This window comes from Mus caroli, chromosome 7, assembly GCF_900094665.2.
Source record: "Mus caroli chromosome 7, CAROLI_EIJ_v1.1, whole genome shotgun sequence".
NCBI lineage: Eukaryota > Metazoa > Chordata > Mammalia > Rodentia > Muridae > Mus > Mus caroli.
Genome location: NC_034576.1, coordinates 120,755,168 through 120,772,188, shown reverse-complemented (window position 1 = coordinate 120,772,188; position 17,021 = coordinate 120,755,168). Strand labels below are relative to the sequence as shown.

Genomic DNA, 17,021 nt, shown 5'->3' with positions numbered 1-17,021 from the left:
GAGGGAAATGTTTTCCAGATAGACCGGAAGTACATCTATGGGGGATCTTGGGAAGTGAGGAGGCCAGAGGGTGGAAGAGAGGAGGGACACTCCTTCTGTCTGTCCTAAGGAATCATGGTGGACACCCCATAGTAGAAGGCCACTTACCATAAAGTATGCCAGCTTACTCTACCAAGTTCTGCTATATGGAGGAGTCCAGTGCTCTGTTAGGCTCAAGTACACACGGTGAAAGTGACAGAGGCACAGAAAACCCACCAGGGAGCACTCACCGGCACACGAGGAGGCACCTCCTGTGCTGTGCCGGGTGAGGTTTCATTAGGGTAGGTGGTGTGAGTTCCTGCCAATGTACTGCCTGGGAGGCTGAGGCAGGGGAATCTAGCTTGAGGCAAGGATAAGCTGCATAATGAGATCTGTCTCAAAACAAAAAGAGCCAGGAATACAGCTCCGTTAGCAATTTATCCAGCATGAAAGAATCCTGGGGTTTGAGCCCCACACTCATAAAACAGAATGGCAGTGTACACCTGCAACCCCAGCACTTAGGAAGCAGAGGCAGGTAGGTTAGAAGTTCAAGGTCATCATCCATAGTGGATTTGATGGGATGGATACATGGGATGCACGAGACTCTGACTCCTTCCCTCCCACTTCTCAAAAACAAGACAAAACAAACACGCCAGTTGTTATAAAAAGATTATTACAAAAAAAGGGTATAAGAATATGTTTTATGGGGGTGCAGTGAGGTATGGGGAAGGGGATGCCTTGGCCGGTTCATGCCAAGGCATCCCGTCTCCCTGAGGGACCAGCCACACGATGGTATAGTATAGAATAGAGTTTATTTAGGGCATGGGGAGGGGAGTCCAGAGGGTAGTAGAGACAGAGAGAGACAGAGACAGAGACAGAGAGAGTATAGAAGTAGAGGCTGGCCATGGCCACGTGGGGAAATGGAGGAAGGGAATGCAGAGAGAGGGAGAGCAAGAGGCAAGAGAAGAGAGACAAGAGAGGGGGCAAGCCGCCCCTTTTATAGTGGGTCAGGCCTACCTGGCTTTTGCCAGCTAACTGTGGGGGGTGGAGTCCCGACAGAATTCCAATACCAGTAAAATGAATGAATGAGTAATAGTTATTGAGCAATCTCTGAGAGAAAGAGACTCCCCTCCTCCACCCATTAACAAGCCTAGTGAACTTCTTGGTGAGCTGCCATGACCACAGACCATTCCTACCATGGGACTTATGTTCTGTTGTACTGGGGTAGGCTGACAGCCACAATAATGCCATAATTACCAGGAAGGCAAGCTGTTAGAGAATGGTAAATGCCACAAGAGAAGGAGGCCTAGAGAAGAGGGTCAAGGGTCAAGGAGAGTAGGGAATGCATACAGGTCTGCCAGGAAAAAGGCCAGGTGTGTTATTTGTCTTATTGCTGTGGTCAAAATGTATAACAATGAAGGAGGAAAGAGTTGCTTGGGTTCATGGTTTCAAAGGGATTTCAGCCCACCACGGTAGACTGGCATGGTAGACTGGCATGGTAGGCTGGCATGGTAGGCTGGCATGGTAGACTGGCATGGTAGGCTGGCATGGTAGACTGGCACGGTAGGCTGGCACGGTAGACTGGCATGGTAGACTGGCATGGTAGACTGGCATGGTAGACTGGCATGGTAGACTGGCATGGTAGGCTGGCATGGTAGACTGGCATGGTAGACTGGCATGGTAGGCTGGCATGGTAGACTGGCATGGTAGGCTGGCATGGTAGACTGGCATGGTAGGCTGGCATGGTAGGCTGGCATGGTAGACTGGCATGTAGTGGTAGGAGGGAGTAGCTCAATCACATGGTGATTGTCTTAGTTAGGGTTTTACTGCTGTGAGCAGACACCATGACCAAGGCAACTCTTATAAAGGACAATATTTAACTGGGGCTATCTTACAGGTTCAGTGGTTCAGTCCATTATCATGAAGGTGGGAGCATGGCAGCATCCAGGTAGGTATGGTGCAGGAGGAACTAAGAGGCTACATCTTCATCTGACAGCTGCTTGCTACAAGAAAGCTTGTTTCCAGGCAGCTAGGATAAAGATTTTGTTTTGTTTTGTTTTGTTTTTGTTTTTGAGACAGGATTTCTCTGTGTAGCCCTGGCTGTCCTGGAACTCACTTTGTAGACCAGGCTGGCCTCGAACTCAGAAATCCACCTGCCTCTGGCTCCCAAGTGCTGGGATTAAAGGTGTATGCCACCTCGCCTGGCTTAGGATAAGGATCTTAAAGCTCCTGCCCACAGTGACACACATATTTCAACAGGACCACAATTCCTAATAGTGCCAATCTCTGGGCCAAGCATCTTCAACCCACCACACAATAGATCAGCCCTGGGTTATAACTTCTAAAGACCCACCCCTAGTGGCCTATGACCATTAGCCAAGCCCCCACATCACTTCCAAGTCCCAGCCCTGCATAGCTAAGCTGCATAAACGCCTCCCCCACCCCCAATTATCCTTCTACCATGGGTATACTCTTGCACAGACAGCAGGGACAGAATTGCATCCAGCTGGAGCCTCAGTGAGGGTCTTACTTACTTCCCATGTCCACTTTCTCCGAGGAAACTTCCACAGACCTGATCTTGACAGTCCCTTTTGGGTCATCAGACAGCTGCTCTGATGAAGATGGTAGTGGCCACTGTGCTTAAAGGACAGTGTTCTGCAAGTGTCCTCAGGACTTTTGGGGGGGAAACCCCACTGATGGTGCATCTACAGATGTGCACTGATGCAGATGTGCATTGATGCAGATGTGGACTAATACTGATGTGGACTGATGCAGATGTGGACTAATACTGATGTGGACTGATGCAGATGTGGACTGATGCAGATGTAGACTGATGCAGATGTGCACTGATGCAGATGTGGACTGATACAGATGTGCACTGATGCAGATGTAGACTGATGCAGATGTGCACTGATGCAGATGTGGACTGATGCAGATGTAGGCTGATGCAGATGTGCACTGATGCAGATGTGCAGTGATACAGGCAGATGTGCAGTGATACAGTCAGTGAAGACCAAGACACCACTGGAGACTAAATCCTAAGTGTTCTTAAATTGTATGAGGTGTTGTGTTCCTAGAAAATTCAGTTCTTGTCAAAAAGGAAGCAGAAATACCAGACAGTTGTTCCTGCGATGCAGGCTCTTGACTCAATTTGTAAATATTTACTATGCATATTTATATATGTGAGGGTGGGTATGTGTACGTAGTACAGGTTCCTGCAGTGGCCAGAGGTGTCCAATCCCCTGGAACTGGAGTTCCTGTGAGCCGGCTGCCACGGGTACAGAGAACCAAACAATCACGCTCTGTAAGAGTGATACGTGTTATTAATTGCTGAACCCTCTCTACTCTATGTATCTCTGTGTATTTGCCATGTACACGTGTGGGCTCTTAGCAGAACAGCACGTTGGATCCCATGGAGCTGGAGCTACAGGCGACTGTGACCTGTCCTACAGGGGTGCGATGATCAAGCATGAGTTGTCTGGAAGAGCAGTGTGCTCTGTTAACACCAGAACCACTGCTCCAGCCAGCGGTTCAGGGTTTTATTTCCAAGTTTCTGGGAGGCAGGATGGCCATTGTGAGGGATAGGATTACTGGTAGCTTGGTGCTGGGGAGCAACCCTCGCTTCCACCCTTCAGAGCAAAAGTATTCCTAGCTCACCAACGCTGTCAAACTACCCCCCAGGCAGGTGTCACCCCCATCATGGCCCTAATCCACATTGCTATTGGACTTGTCTATTCTTTTTTTTTTTTTTTTTTTTTTTTTTTTTTTTGGAAGGGGGTTTTTCTGTGTAGCCCTGGCTGTCCTGGCACTCACTTTGTAGACCAGGTTGGCCTCGAACTCAGAAATCCGCCTGCCTCTGCCTCCCGAGTACTGGGATTAAAGGCGTGCGCCACCACGCCCGGCCCCTGGACTTGTCTATTCTTAAGTGCAGCAATGATAGGGATTTTAATAAATGGATATGCTTGGTGTCTTCCACTTGTCTAATGAGAGTCTAGTCAAACACAGAATTAAAGTGTGTGTGCCTGATAAGAGGTTTCAAAATGGCAGCTTCCAGCTGGGCGCGGTGGCATCTGCCTGTCATCCTAGCACTTTGGGAGGGGAGGAGCCTAGCACTGAAAGAGGGGCTTTGTACAATTGGAGCCAGCCTGGGAAATAGAGCCAGACCTAGGTTGTACAGTGTTCTTGTAATCACAGTCTTAGGAGCAGAGACAGGAGGGTCCCTAAGGCTCCTGGCCAGCAAGTCTAACTGAATCCTGTGTCACTGAAACACACTGTCATGAAAAAATAGGTTCATAGAAGGGAGGTGGTATCCTAAAATTACCAAGCACTAACCAAGATTTGTGGCTCTCCAGGTAGGGGATCTTGCCTCCTACAAAGAGTAGTTGTGAGAGCCTGGGGGTGGGGGTGCACTGGAGAAGAAAGAGTCTGCGAGATGGACACACAGCAGGTCCTGATGATATGCATTAAGCAGCCCCCCCAACCTCTAAACTTTGAAATTGCTGGGCCCTCGTAAGTGTGACCCTGACTGTGTCACAGGGTGGTGGTTTGTATGAGAATGGCTTCTACAGGCTCATACTTGATCTCCAGTTGTGGGGAATGTTTGGGAAGGACTAGGAGGTGTGACCCTATTGGAGGAGGTGTTACTAAGAGCAGACTTTAAGGTTCCAAACGACTTATGCCATTTGGAATGAGCCCTCTCTGCCTCCTGCCTTGTAGATGGAGATGTGAGCTCTCAACACGGCTGCTTCGGTTGCCCACTGTCTGCTACCTTCACTCTGCCATCACAGACGCTAATCCTTTGAAACCATAAACCCCAAATAAACTCTTTCTTCTATAAGTTGCGTTGGTTGTGGCATTTTATCACAGCATTAGAAAATTAACTAAGTGCCGGGCGTGGTGGCACACGCCTTTAATCCCAACACTCGGGAGGCAGAGGCAGGCAGATTTCTGAGTTCGAGGCTAGCCTGGTCTACAAAGTGAGTTCCAGGACAGTCAGGGCTATACAGAGAAAACCTGTCAAAAAAAAAAAAAAAAGAAAGAAAGAAAGAAAGAAAGAAAGAAAGAAAGAAAGAAAGAAAGAAAGAAAAAGAAAATTAACTAAGGCAAGGCAGAAAGCTCCTGAGATGTAAGACCCAAAGGTGACCTCTGGTCTCCACATACTGTGCATATTCACCTGCATAAACACAAAACACTGCACACACTGGTGGTAGCAACGGGAGCGGTGGCAGTGGTGATGGTGATAGCATCCATTGTGATTCCTCTCTCTTTCCCTTCTCTGCCCCCTTTGTTTTTGACACAGGTTCTCACTATGCAAGCTGGCCTCAAATGAACACATCCAACTCAGTGATCTCTATTTTATTATTACAAATACAGTTTTCTGGAAGAGTTGACAGTGAAGTTGGGCATGGTAGCACACATTTGCAATCCCAGCACTTGGGAGGGGGGGGAGTTCAAGGACACCCTTGGCTGTAAAATGAGCTCATGGACAGCCTGGGCTGATGAGACCCTAACAACAACAACAACAGCAACAACAACAACAACACAACACTTCGAGGGTCTGGAGAAATGACTGAACAGTTGCAAGCACTGGCTTTCTTCCTGAGACCCTGGTTTTGGTCCCAGCACCCACATGGAAGCTCACAACTGCCTGCAACTCCATTTCCGGGGGACATGATGCCCTCTTCTGGTCTCCACTGGTACCAGGCACACACATGGTGCACAGACACAAACATCCATAATCATAAATGAAAATTAGCTGGAAATAATGAGATGGAAATGTGGAAGTGGGTTGGAAGATGAAGGAAAACTGTAGGAAGTGTTTCTGTTTGGGGAGAAACAGCCCAGGCCCTGGAGATGGACTGCAACGCATACAGGAGTAAGCTGGTGCCTGCTGGAACACTCCTCACTACCATTGGGTCATAGTCTTTACATTCTAGTTCAGTTTTCTTATTTATTTGTTTTGAGTCAGGTTTTGCTATATAGCCCAGGCTGGACTTGAACTCATAATAGTGCTGCCTCCTCTGTCTCTAGAGCTCTGGAGTTCCAAGCCCGAGTCATGATGGCTGGCAATATTCTTTTTAAATCAATGTTAATATCCTGTATTAGTCATTCAGTAAGCCAGAGAAACTAAAAGGACAGAAACTGTGTAAACAGCCAGAGGTCAGCAGACACTATCTAACTGACAAGGGAGGATGAGGGCACAGTGTAGGAAAATGCGAAGGGTGAAGAGCACAGGGAGGGACGCTGGGAAGCCACGTGACCTTCAAACAGATGTGGTGATCCTGCTTGGCTGCCTGCACTGCCACCAATAAAGGTCTCCAGTGCCAGCTGGCGTCTGAGCCTTTTAGTAATTCTCAAAATAGCAGTCTTGCTCTGCCCTGTCGCCACCTGCTTGTCCCTGGCCCTCCTCCGATCCACTTTCTTCTTTCTTTGTTGAGGTTCCTGTGTTGTCAAGGCTGGCCTTGAGTTCTTGGGCTCAATCTTCCTGCTTCAGCCTCCTGAGAAGGTGGGACAGCCATTCCATCCATCAATTCCCAATTCCTCCTTGTTCCTTCTCCTCCTTCCAGACAGGATATCACTATGTCGCCCTGGCTGGCCTGGAACTTGCTATGTAGATCAGGCTGGCTCACATTTACAGATCCATCTGTCTCCCAAGTTCTTCTTTTTAACTTTTTATTTATGTGTATGTGTGTTTGCACGTGCTGTGTGTGTCAGGTGCCTGTGGAGGTCGGAAGAGAGTTCCCTGGAGCTGGCATTCAGGGTGGTTGTGGGTGTTGGGGATGGAACCCCAAACCTCTGGAAGAGCAGGAAATGCTCTTAACCAATGAAGCATCACTAAAGTCCCACTTTCTTCTTTAAACGAATATTTTCCAAATTTCATTTATTCGTATTTCTTTTGTGCCTGTATGCATGCAGGGGACATCTGTGGGAGCCCATCTTCTCCTTCTACCATATGGATTCTGAAGCTAGAACTCAGGCTGCCAGGCTTGGTGGCAAACACCTTTACCTGCTGATTCATCTTACTGGCCCCGTTCATTACTTTAATTTTATGTTTTAGCTGTACATGTATATATATGTATGGGGTGTTGGTGAATTAGAACATTTCTAGGAAGAACATATTGTAGCAAATCCTCCCCCACCCACCTGCCCTTCCCTCCAGTAACCATGCAAGTTGACTGCACCCTCTAGACAGCCATCTACACACACATACATTGATATATAGTGTGTAAGGTACATATTGACTGTCTTAGATATGCATGTGTCCACACACACACACACACACACACACACACACACACGAACCCAAAGGGCAACATTCCACACTTTCCCTTTCCGTTCCACACTTGCTACCAAGTGACAATTTACAAGTGGGACTTGTAATCCAAGCACTTAGGAGGTGGAGGCAGGAGATTAGGAACTCAAGGCCAACCTGGGTCTCAGAGTACCAGAAGAGAGGGAGGGAGAGAAAGAGAAAGGGGAGGGGGGGGAGAAGGAGGGGGAGAGCGCACTGGGAGAGTAGGAAAGGGGAGGGAGGGACCAAGGCGAGGGAGAGGCTCCTGGAGGTAGCCGGTCCCCACCCCGCGCCCGTGGGAACGGCCCTGCCCGCCTCTGTGACGTCATCTGGAACCCGACGAGGCGGGGCCGCGGGTCCAGGCGGCTGGAGGGTCCTCGCCGAGCCGTGATGAGCGAGGGTAGCGCGGGCGACCCGGGCCACGGGTCCAGCCGGCAGCGGGCCGTACACCCAGGTAGGTCGCGGCGGGACCAGGCGTGCGGGGCGGCAGGGTGGCCGTCCTGGTCCTCCGCGGGACACCGCTGCGGGGAAAGCCGTGGGCAGCGGACATGCCCGGCGAGGAGGCTCCCCTTGCCCTGCCTACCGAGCTGGAGAGGCAGTTCCCCACTTTCCACGCGGCGATTCACGGACCCAGGCCAGCCTCTAGATCGCCACTGTATCTTATTATGTGAAGAGATTGTGACAATCTGCCCGCCCCAGCGGCTGGCCCCTAGATATTCCCTTTAAACCCACTGGAAGCCATTCTGTCTCTGGTCTTTATTGCTGTGTGAATTTTGCCAAGTGACTTGCCCTCTCTGAGCCTCAGATTGACTGAATAACAGTGAAATATTAACAAATGCCCAGCACAGCCCCGATTATAGCGAGGCAACAGTGGATGGCAGCCTACTTAGCACAGGAAAATTTTCTTTCTAGTTGTGTTAAATATACAGCCAATTATACAGCTTCCTGAGATTTTACAGAAATGTGTAAAGACGCCGCCCAATAGATATAGTAGAGCTGCCAACCCCCTGGAGCAGGCTTCCTTGTACTTTGAATTTATTTTGTTTTTGTCTTGAGCCAGAACTAACAAACTTATCTGCAGTATGAGTTTCAGTGAGATTGGATCTACGAAGGCAAAGCTCAGAGAGAGGGCATTGGGCTCTTCAGCCTCCAGAAGAAAGACCCAGTCCTGGGATAAAGCTCTGGAAGCAAGGGGAAAAAAAAAATCAGGCGAAGCTCTATGGTAGGGTTTCCCCCCTTCTTGCTCAGCTCCAGCTCTGCTGATGTCAGCTTGTTTCAGCCCTTTGATAACAGCCAGGGGCCTGGAATCCCCCAGTGAGGGGCTGGGGGCGTGGCTCCTGTAGCGTTTTCCAGCCACTCCAGGGTCCCATGCAGCACTGTGAAAACCCAGTATCTTTCTGGGTGGCTCCCATGGCTCTTCCTCTTGTTTCAGCATGCTCGGTCTCACTTTGGGTCTTTGCTGAGAGTTGAAGGGCCACTCTAAGCAACCCCTGGGCCCCTATAACTGAGCCATCTCCCCACCCCCCTTGGTTATCTGCAAGGTTTTGTTTGTTTTGAAACTCCCAGGGTAGGTCTCAGAGCCTCACACAAGCAGGACAAGAGCTCTCCCTCGGAACTACATTCCCCAGTTCCTTTTACATTTTAAAGTTGTTGTCTTGGGTTTTTGTTTGTTTTTGTTTTTGTTTTTTGGAAACTAACCCTCTGCAATCTGGGCCAGCCGTGGAGTCCTGCCTCTGCCTCCTGATGCTGGCCAGGCTGGCCTTCATCTCATAATTTGACCTCTCTGGGTGCCCTGGAACACAGGTGCATAGTGTCTGCCCCCACACAGATGCTGTTTTCTGACTTCCTAATCTAGCAGCATGAGGTAGGACCTCTTTGAAAACGGACCCCACAGCAGCATGGTGATCTGTAGCCGAGCAACAGTCCTGTGCTAGACCATGGTGTGCGCAGTCAGGAGTGAACCCTCTGGGGTCTCTGCTCCCTGAGTCTATCACTGTAAGGCTGTAGTCAAGGGGAACCTGGCTTTGCAGTTGCCTGCATCTTTGACTGGCCCTGGAGGGTCCTTCCCACCATGGCTTGATCAACCGGCCTACTCTGCCTTCTCAGGCTGGTTTTGGCTTCCCCTCCACATGGCTCATATCCTCCCCAGAGCAGATGACTCCAAGAGAGCAGGCTGGAAGCTATTGTGTTCTGGGGTTCAGTCTTGACGTCCATGCCAGATTTCTGCAGCAGCTCCTTGGTCATCATGGGTCACCTTGCCCAGTGTGAGCACCCAGACATTGGGAGTGTAGCTCTCTGGGGCCATTGTGGGGCCAGTGTTAAGAAAATTTAAGTGTTGACATTTATGGCTGTACTCTTGTGCTATGGGGCTCCTGGAAGGTGGCCTCAGTGTCTGGCACACTCTGATGATAGTGTTTGCATGTTAGTCCCTCTCCACTGGTTCCTGTTTTAATTCCCGTTCCTCCCAGGCCCACCTGATGGACACTCCAGCCTGTCCATCCACCTTGGGGACCATAACCTTCCTTATAAGGTACATATATCTCTTCCTTCAGTGTCACTTCTTCCCAGAAGTCCTCTTTGATTGCCTCTCCCAGGCTGGACTCTGTCCCCTCTATGTACTCTCCTGAGGGGGAGGGATTCCCCCCCCCATAGTTTGTTTTGTAGCTCAGGCTTTCCCTGGGATTCACCAAGTAGCCCAGGCTGAGCTTGAACTCATGGCCTTCCTGCCTGTGTTCCCCGAGTACTGGCATGGCAGGTGTGTCCTTGCACATCTTGCTGATTCCTTCTTTATTGTGTGTGTGCAGCCCTGGAGTAGAACTCCAGCCCTCACACGGGCTTAGCAGGCACTTGATCGCTGAGCCTCTCCCCCTTAGCCGGGCTTTGGGGACAAATGCGCTTGGCTCAACCCTGTTTCTCAGAGCTGGACTCATGCAAGTTTATGCAAATCGCCTTTCTTGAGGCTTCATCTCCATATTTATAAGGAGGAGATTCTGACTGGAGTACAACCCAAGGCCCTGTCCAGCCTGCTGGAGAGGAGGAGGGCTCCAGCAAAGCCTCCACCCGCCACAGCCACCCAGCCTTCCTTCCCTGCAGTCGTGGCCACACCTCCTAGAGGCACACAGGGAAGCTCCGTTCACCAGGTCTCTGCTGACAGGTAGCTGGCCTCCCCCTCTCGCCTCAGTTCCAGACTTCCCTCCCACTCTCTTTCCCTTCCTCTCTTCCGTCTCTCCTCTCCTCCTTCTCTCCTGCAAGGATCATTTAATATTCTTTTCTCTCGAGCACTGTAAAACTTTTGTTTGTGACAAGAAATCAAAATATTTCTCTTTCCCGCTCTGAAACATTCATGCAAATGTCCTCATTTCCCTCCAACTGGTTAAAACTTGTTTATACAAAGGTCCTGCTGTGTTATCAAAATTTATTATTTTGTTTGTTTTGTGTGTGTTCTTTTGGTTGAGAAGGGTCTCAGTATGTAGTCCTTGGCCGTCCTGGAACTCACTATGTAGACCAGGCTGGCCTTGAACTCACAGAAGACCCCTGCCTTCGGTGTGTGCCACCACGTCCTGCCACGTTATCAGAATTTAAGTGACCTCTATTGCCCTTCATTTCCTTTGCACTGACTCCCTGAAAACTAGGCAGTCATGAAAAACTTTGAGGTCCCATCCCAGACAATGGGGGCTGGGAGGATGGAATGGGGGTGGGGTGGGGATGGGGGAAGACACTGAATCACCACCGCCTGTGTTAGAATGGACACGCAGTGAACTTCCTGTGTGGTGTGCCCCCTTTTCACAGAAGACTCATCTTGCCAGGCTACTGTGCTCATGTGCTCCTCTGTGTGAGACTGAGAGTGTACGCCTCTAACATGCCCTCTCACCCCATGTTGTCTCCTTCCTCCCTCCTCTTCTCTTTACTTCATGGAGGTGTGATTCAGACAGGTTCAGCTGTTGTTCATCAGGGTGGAATGATGCAAATCATGCCCCCCCATGAGAACCCACTCTGCCTGCTCTCCCTCATCCCCAGTACCCACTCTGCCTGCTCCCCCTCATCCCCAGTACCCACTCTGCCTGCTCCCCCTCATGGCCAGTAAGAATCTGCTCTGCCTGCTCCTCCCCCCACCCCCAGTGAGAACCCACTCTGCTTGCTCCCCCTCATCCCCAGTGAGAACCCACTCTGCTTGCTCTCCCTCATCCCCAGTGAGAACCCACTCTGTCTGCTCCTCCCCCCCAGTGAGAACCCACTCTGCCGGCTCCTCTCCCCCAGTGAGAACCCACTCTGCATGCTCCCCCCATCCCCAGTGAGAATTCACTCTGCCTGCTCCCCCTCATCCCCAGTGAGAACCCACTCTGCTTGCTCCCCCTCATCCCCAGTGAGAATTTATTCTGCCTGCTCCTCCTCATCCCCAGTGAGAACCCATTCTGCTTGCTCCCCCTCATCCCCAGTGAGAACCCNGTGAGAATTTATTCTGCCTGCTCCTCCTCATCCCCAGTGAGAACCCATTCTGCTTGCTCCCCCTCATCCCCAGTGAGAACCCACTCTGCCTGCTCCCCCTCATCCCCAGTGAGAACCCACTCTGCCTGCTCCTCCCCCCCCAGTGAGAACCCACTGTGCTTGCTCCCCCTCATCCCCAGTGAGAACCCACTCTGCACACTCAGGAGATTGCGGAGAAAACACCTTAATGATAACTCGCATCCCCTCTTTGTGTCCAAAGAGGAGCTGGCTGGAACAGGTTTTACTAACATAGCCACTTTAGACAAGTGCTTTTCACCTCTGCTATCATCCTTAAACCTCTCCATTCCAGTCCAGGTCACACTCTGAACAATTTAAACAAGACAGGAGACTGCAAGTCTGGCCACTGGGGCAGATGGGAGATTTACAGGGTAAAGGTGTTATTGGAATTATTTCTTAACACCTGGTGTTCATTTTGAATGTTTGTTACCCAGGTCCCTCTTGTCCACCTGGCAGGACTGTGCTTCTCCTGATTTAAAAGCAGACCAGGACTTGGTGATGGCTTCAAACCTGCTGTGCCCTTGAGCTGCCCCTTGGGGGCTTGTTCTTTGATGTGGGAGTAGCCTAAAGGCTGGTTGTTAGTCAGGGCTGTCTCCCTTTGTTATGGCAATGAAACCTAATTGGAGGTCAATCTTGGTGAACCAGCATTAGCGGAAACTTTCTCTGGAAACCCTAAACTTCAATTATGGTACAACATTCTTCTTCCTGCAGTTTCTAGCAAGCCTGGTTAGTGTACTGCCGATATTGGAGATCTCCTTCAGCTAAATTCTACTTTGTGTAACCTTAGTATTTCCTTAGCAGGTTAATTAGTAAATCCCTCACTGCACCAATGTAACTAGTTTCTTCTGCATCAAGAGATGGTCTGTCTGGGTCTCACTCATTTCAGCACATCTGCATCACCCAAAGAGGCCCCGCCCTCATTCAGTAGTCCCTCCCCCTCCTCAGCTTTCTGCAAACAGTCCACTTCTACCTGTCTGTGGATCTCCTATCGAGGCACTGATTTGAGGACTTAATGGCTTCCTCTCGGCTCATCATTGGAGTTCATCCAGGGTCAAATGACACAGTACTCCGTCCCTTTTCATAGGTGACTAATGCTCCATTGTTTGTAGGTCACATGCTGTGTGTGTACACATCCACTCGTGGACATCAGGCCCCTGTGAGTAGAGTTGTTCAGCCCTTCATGTGCACAGCTTTCTTGTTGGAAAACCTTGTCCTCCCCCAACCCTTTTTTTTTTCCTAATGTTTTAACTTTATTTTGAGTCTTAGAGTGTAGCCCTGTCTAGCCTTGCCCCCACCACCCTTCTGCCTCAGTTCCTCAGTGCTGGCATTTGAGCTGTGTACTTTGCCTGGCTACATCAGAGCTTTTTATACACTTGAAGACTCAAAGGTCCAGGGTGACATGCTGCTTGGGTGGTGAAGCCACACAGCCCTGGAGAACCGCAAGGCACATCATGGCTGTGTGTGAGCTGTGGGTGAGCCAGGCAGGGCACCCAGCTTCTCAGGCATCCCCTGGAAGGTTCCCTCTTGAAATCTCTATCAACACCCATCAAACAAAGGTGGAGAATTTCTTCTGTCTTAGGGACAGTGGAGTCTAGTCTTCATGACTGCCCTTGGGCAAGAGAATTTCTGTGTGTCTGTCTTACCTAGGAGCTGGGACATGAGAGTCTGAAGCATATTTTGGGATATTGTCCCAGAGCCCTGACAACACTGTGGGTACTTTTGTTTGGTCTTTGTAACCCTAACAGCATAGGGATTGTGACAGGCCCATTGTGCCTGGACCTCTGCCGATACACCACCAGGCATGTGCATGACCTTAAAACTGTTCTTCACATCTGTTTGAGTCAAGCATACTCCACCACAATAGATACAAAGACATATAGCTATTTATGTCTTCCTTTATCTGCTTAGCCCTTCATCTGGGGAGTGACCCACCGAATCACCCTTCTAGGCCTCTGAGGAGGGTAGAATGTTCTGGACTAGGCTGGAGATCACTTGAGCCTTTTTTTTCAGTCAGGTTCTCTTGGGGACAGCTATTTTTGCAGCTCTGTCTGGGGGAGCCCAGCTCTGCCCAGCAACAGGGACCCAGCTCAGAGGTGGCTTTCTTTGTTTTTTCAGGAAGTGAGAGGTCTGAAGGGATAAAAGGGGGAAATAGCTTTGCAGGGCTGTGACTTGGTTGCAAGCCGATGCCTCTCCCAAGGAGAGAATTTGGGCTTGGGACCACCCAGTCAAACTGGGCTGTGTACTTGAGGTACTCTCCCAGAAGGAGGAGGAGGAGGGAGGCAAGCCAGCTCTAACCAGCAGGCCCTTGGACTGGTCCCCAGGGAGCCAGCCTGCAGGAGACAGGGCATTGAGCTCCAAGTCAGGCACTGGGAAGGATGCAGTGAAGAGAAGGAAGCAGAGAAAATCCAAGGGAGTCCAGCCGCTGGGAAAGAAGTAGCACAAAGGTGGAGGTGGTGTGTGTCTGTGTGTGTATGTCTATATGTGTGTGTGTGTGTGTCCATGTGTGTATGTGTGTGTGACATTACCAGCCCAGATGGGGTAGGGCCTCTGAAGTGACTCTAAGCTGAGGCAGGGGGATATAAAGAATGTTTGGAGCCTTTGCTGGCAACACAAAGGGAAGGGACCTTCAGAGAGGGGACCAGAAGGGCAGAGGACAGGAGAGCTAAGGTGCTTGTCTGCCAAGCCTGGTGGGTGACCAGGGTTTGATCTCTAGTCCACATGGAGGAAGGGGAGGACTCTCAAAAGTTGTCTGCTGAGCTCCACAGTGGTCTTCTTCCCTCCACACGCCTGTGCTTCCTGGTACACCCCCTACACACACAGGGAAATGTAATTTTAGAAACCAAACTTAAACAAAATAAATGAAGAACCAAGCAAGGTATGGGTGGCCAGTCAGCAGGGGGTTGAAGGAGGAGTTCTAAGGCTTTAGGCCATCCTGTCTGTGTAGAGACTCTGTCTGGAACAAAGAGTAGGGAGAGTGGGAGGGAGGAGAGAGGAAGGAAGGATCCTCCCCCACCACACACACACACTCACACACTCACATGCACACTCACACACTCACATGCACACTCACACACAACACACACTCTCACATGCACACTCACACACGCACACACACACATTCACACACAACACACATTCTCTCTCACACACACACTCACACACACAATCACATGCATACTCACACACTCACATGCACACTCACACACAACACACATACACACACACTCTCTCTCTCTTTCTCTCTCTCTCTCTCTCTCTCTCTCTCNCACACACACACACACACACACACACACACACACACACGCACGCCTGGTTCTGATTTCTGTCCATCACTGGCTTACTGGCTGACCTCCAAGTCTATAGCACTGCCTTCTCCTTTCTGTCTTTTAAAATTCTTATGTTTTTGTTTGTTTGTTTGTTTGTTTTTTAAGGAATTCATTTACTATTATAAGTAAGTACACTGTAGCTGTCTTTAGACGCACCAGAAAAAGAGGGCACCAGATCTCATTATGAATGGTTGTGAGCCACCATGTGGTTGCTGGGATTTGAACTCAGGACCTTGGGAAGAGCAGTCAGTGCTCTTACCTGCTGAGCCCTTTCACCAGCCCTGCCCTCTCCTTTCTGAGAAGTCCCATATATGTGGTGGCTACTTGGGGGCTGGAGAGGTGGCCCAGTGGTTAGGAGCACTGGCTGTGCTTGCAGAGGTTCCATGTTCAGCACCCACGTGGCAGCTCAGCACTCCCTGTGACTCCAGTTACAGGGGATCCCACACAGACATACGTGCAAGCCAAACACCAATACACATAAAACAAAAACGAATTATTATGAAAACAAAACAAAACAAAAACAAAAACTCTGGCTACTGAATGAGGCTCTAAGTCCAGCATCCTGTGACCCAAGGAAGAGAGCAAGAACCTCTTCGTTTTGTAGTCGTATTTTATTTCTTCCAGTGTGCCCTTCCAAAAATGGTAACCTACACCTATCTATCTAGGGACACAGCTCTGTGATAAGTCTCCAGGCCAGGCGTGGGCTTCCTCTAACATCTAAACTTGGAAGCTCCCCGAATTGTATCCATGGTGACTGCTGATGTGGGGGCAGGGCAATCCTCTTCCCCCTGCACTGGACTCCCTTCAAGTCTGTCTTTCCAGTCAGGAGCCTCGACGACTTTGCTTCACTCTTGACTGCTTTTGAGTCTTTTCTGTGGTGGATACCAAGATCCTGCTGCACCTGGGTTTAAGGTCCCTGAGGATCTAAAGGACCCAGCCCCTGGCTGCCCAGAGTAAAATGTGTTTGAAGAGGCCTTGGGGAGATCTTAGAGGAGCAGGGTGGCCCAGGTTCAGGCAAGTCAGAGCCTGTTGGTGCAGACTCTACAGGTCCGGGTCTGCATTTGCCTGTGGAGTCTGCAATGTAACTTTCTCCAGCTCTTTCAGAAACTCAGTGATGTAAGGGTTTGTCCTGGTAGTTTTCTTTGTCAACTTGACAACTTGGGTTACGTGGGAAGAAGGAGCCTTGGCTGAGAGACTGTGTGTATCAGATTGGCCTGTGGCTGTGTCTGAGGGAGATGATCTAGACTGGTAATTGATGTGAGAGAGCCCAGCACTCCATCCCGAGGCATATGCTTATAGCATGCGGCCTAGATAAAGCCTACCCTGTAAGCCCTTCCCTACTTAAGTAGCTTTTGATCCTGGTATTTATCACAGCAACAGAAAGCAAACCAGGGCAGGATTATTTGTTTCACCTCTGTAGAAACTGAGGCACAGAGAAGTTACTTGACAAGCCACGTGTGGTGGCTTATCCCAGGCGGATCTATGTGTTGGAACCTTAGTCCACAGGGGACTGGTATTGGAAAGGGATAGACGTGGTGCTCCACACCTGTAATCCTAGCAGTTAGGGGGATGGAGCCTGGAGGATTGAAGTTCAAGACCGACCCCTGCTAAGTATTGAGACCAGCTGGAGTTACTTGAGATCCTGTCTGGAAAAATCAAGAAAAAAGAAAAAGAGGTGGAACTTAATGGGGGGTATCCACCAAAGAGACTGTGGAACCCCAACTCCTTTCTGACCTCCAGTGACATCCTGCTAGGCAGTGTTGTATCCGACCTGCGTCCAGGAGCAGGCCCAGCCTCACCCAAGCTTAGCCTGTCAGGCCCTGTGAACTGCCACAGTGCTGTGCAGAGTTCACCTGCCGGTGAAGAGCCAGCCGCTATTGTAT

General features: G+C 50.1%; 1 protein-coding gene across 1 annotated transcript in view; it reads left to right on the top strand.

Annotated features, from left to right (window-relative positions):
• Positions 1–7,624: 7,624 nt before the first annotated feature.
• The window catches only part of Tmc7 (transmembrane channel like 7), a 49,368-nt gene continuing 39,971 nt past the window's right edge, over positions 7,625–17,021 (top strand). The window contains exon 1 of the mRNA XM_021167895.2: positions 7,625–7,763. Within this exon, the coding sequence (XP_021023554.1) occupies positions 7,700–7,763 (64 nt within the window). The 5' untranslated portion in view covers positions 7,625–7,699. The remainder of the gene's footprint in view (positions 7,764–17,021) is intronic.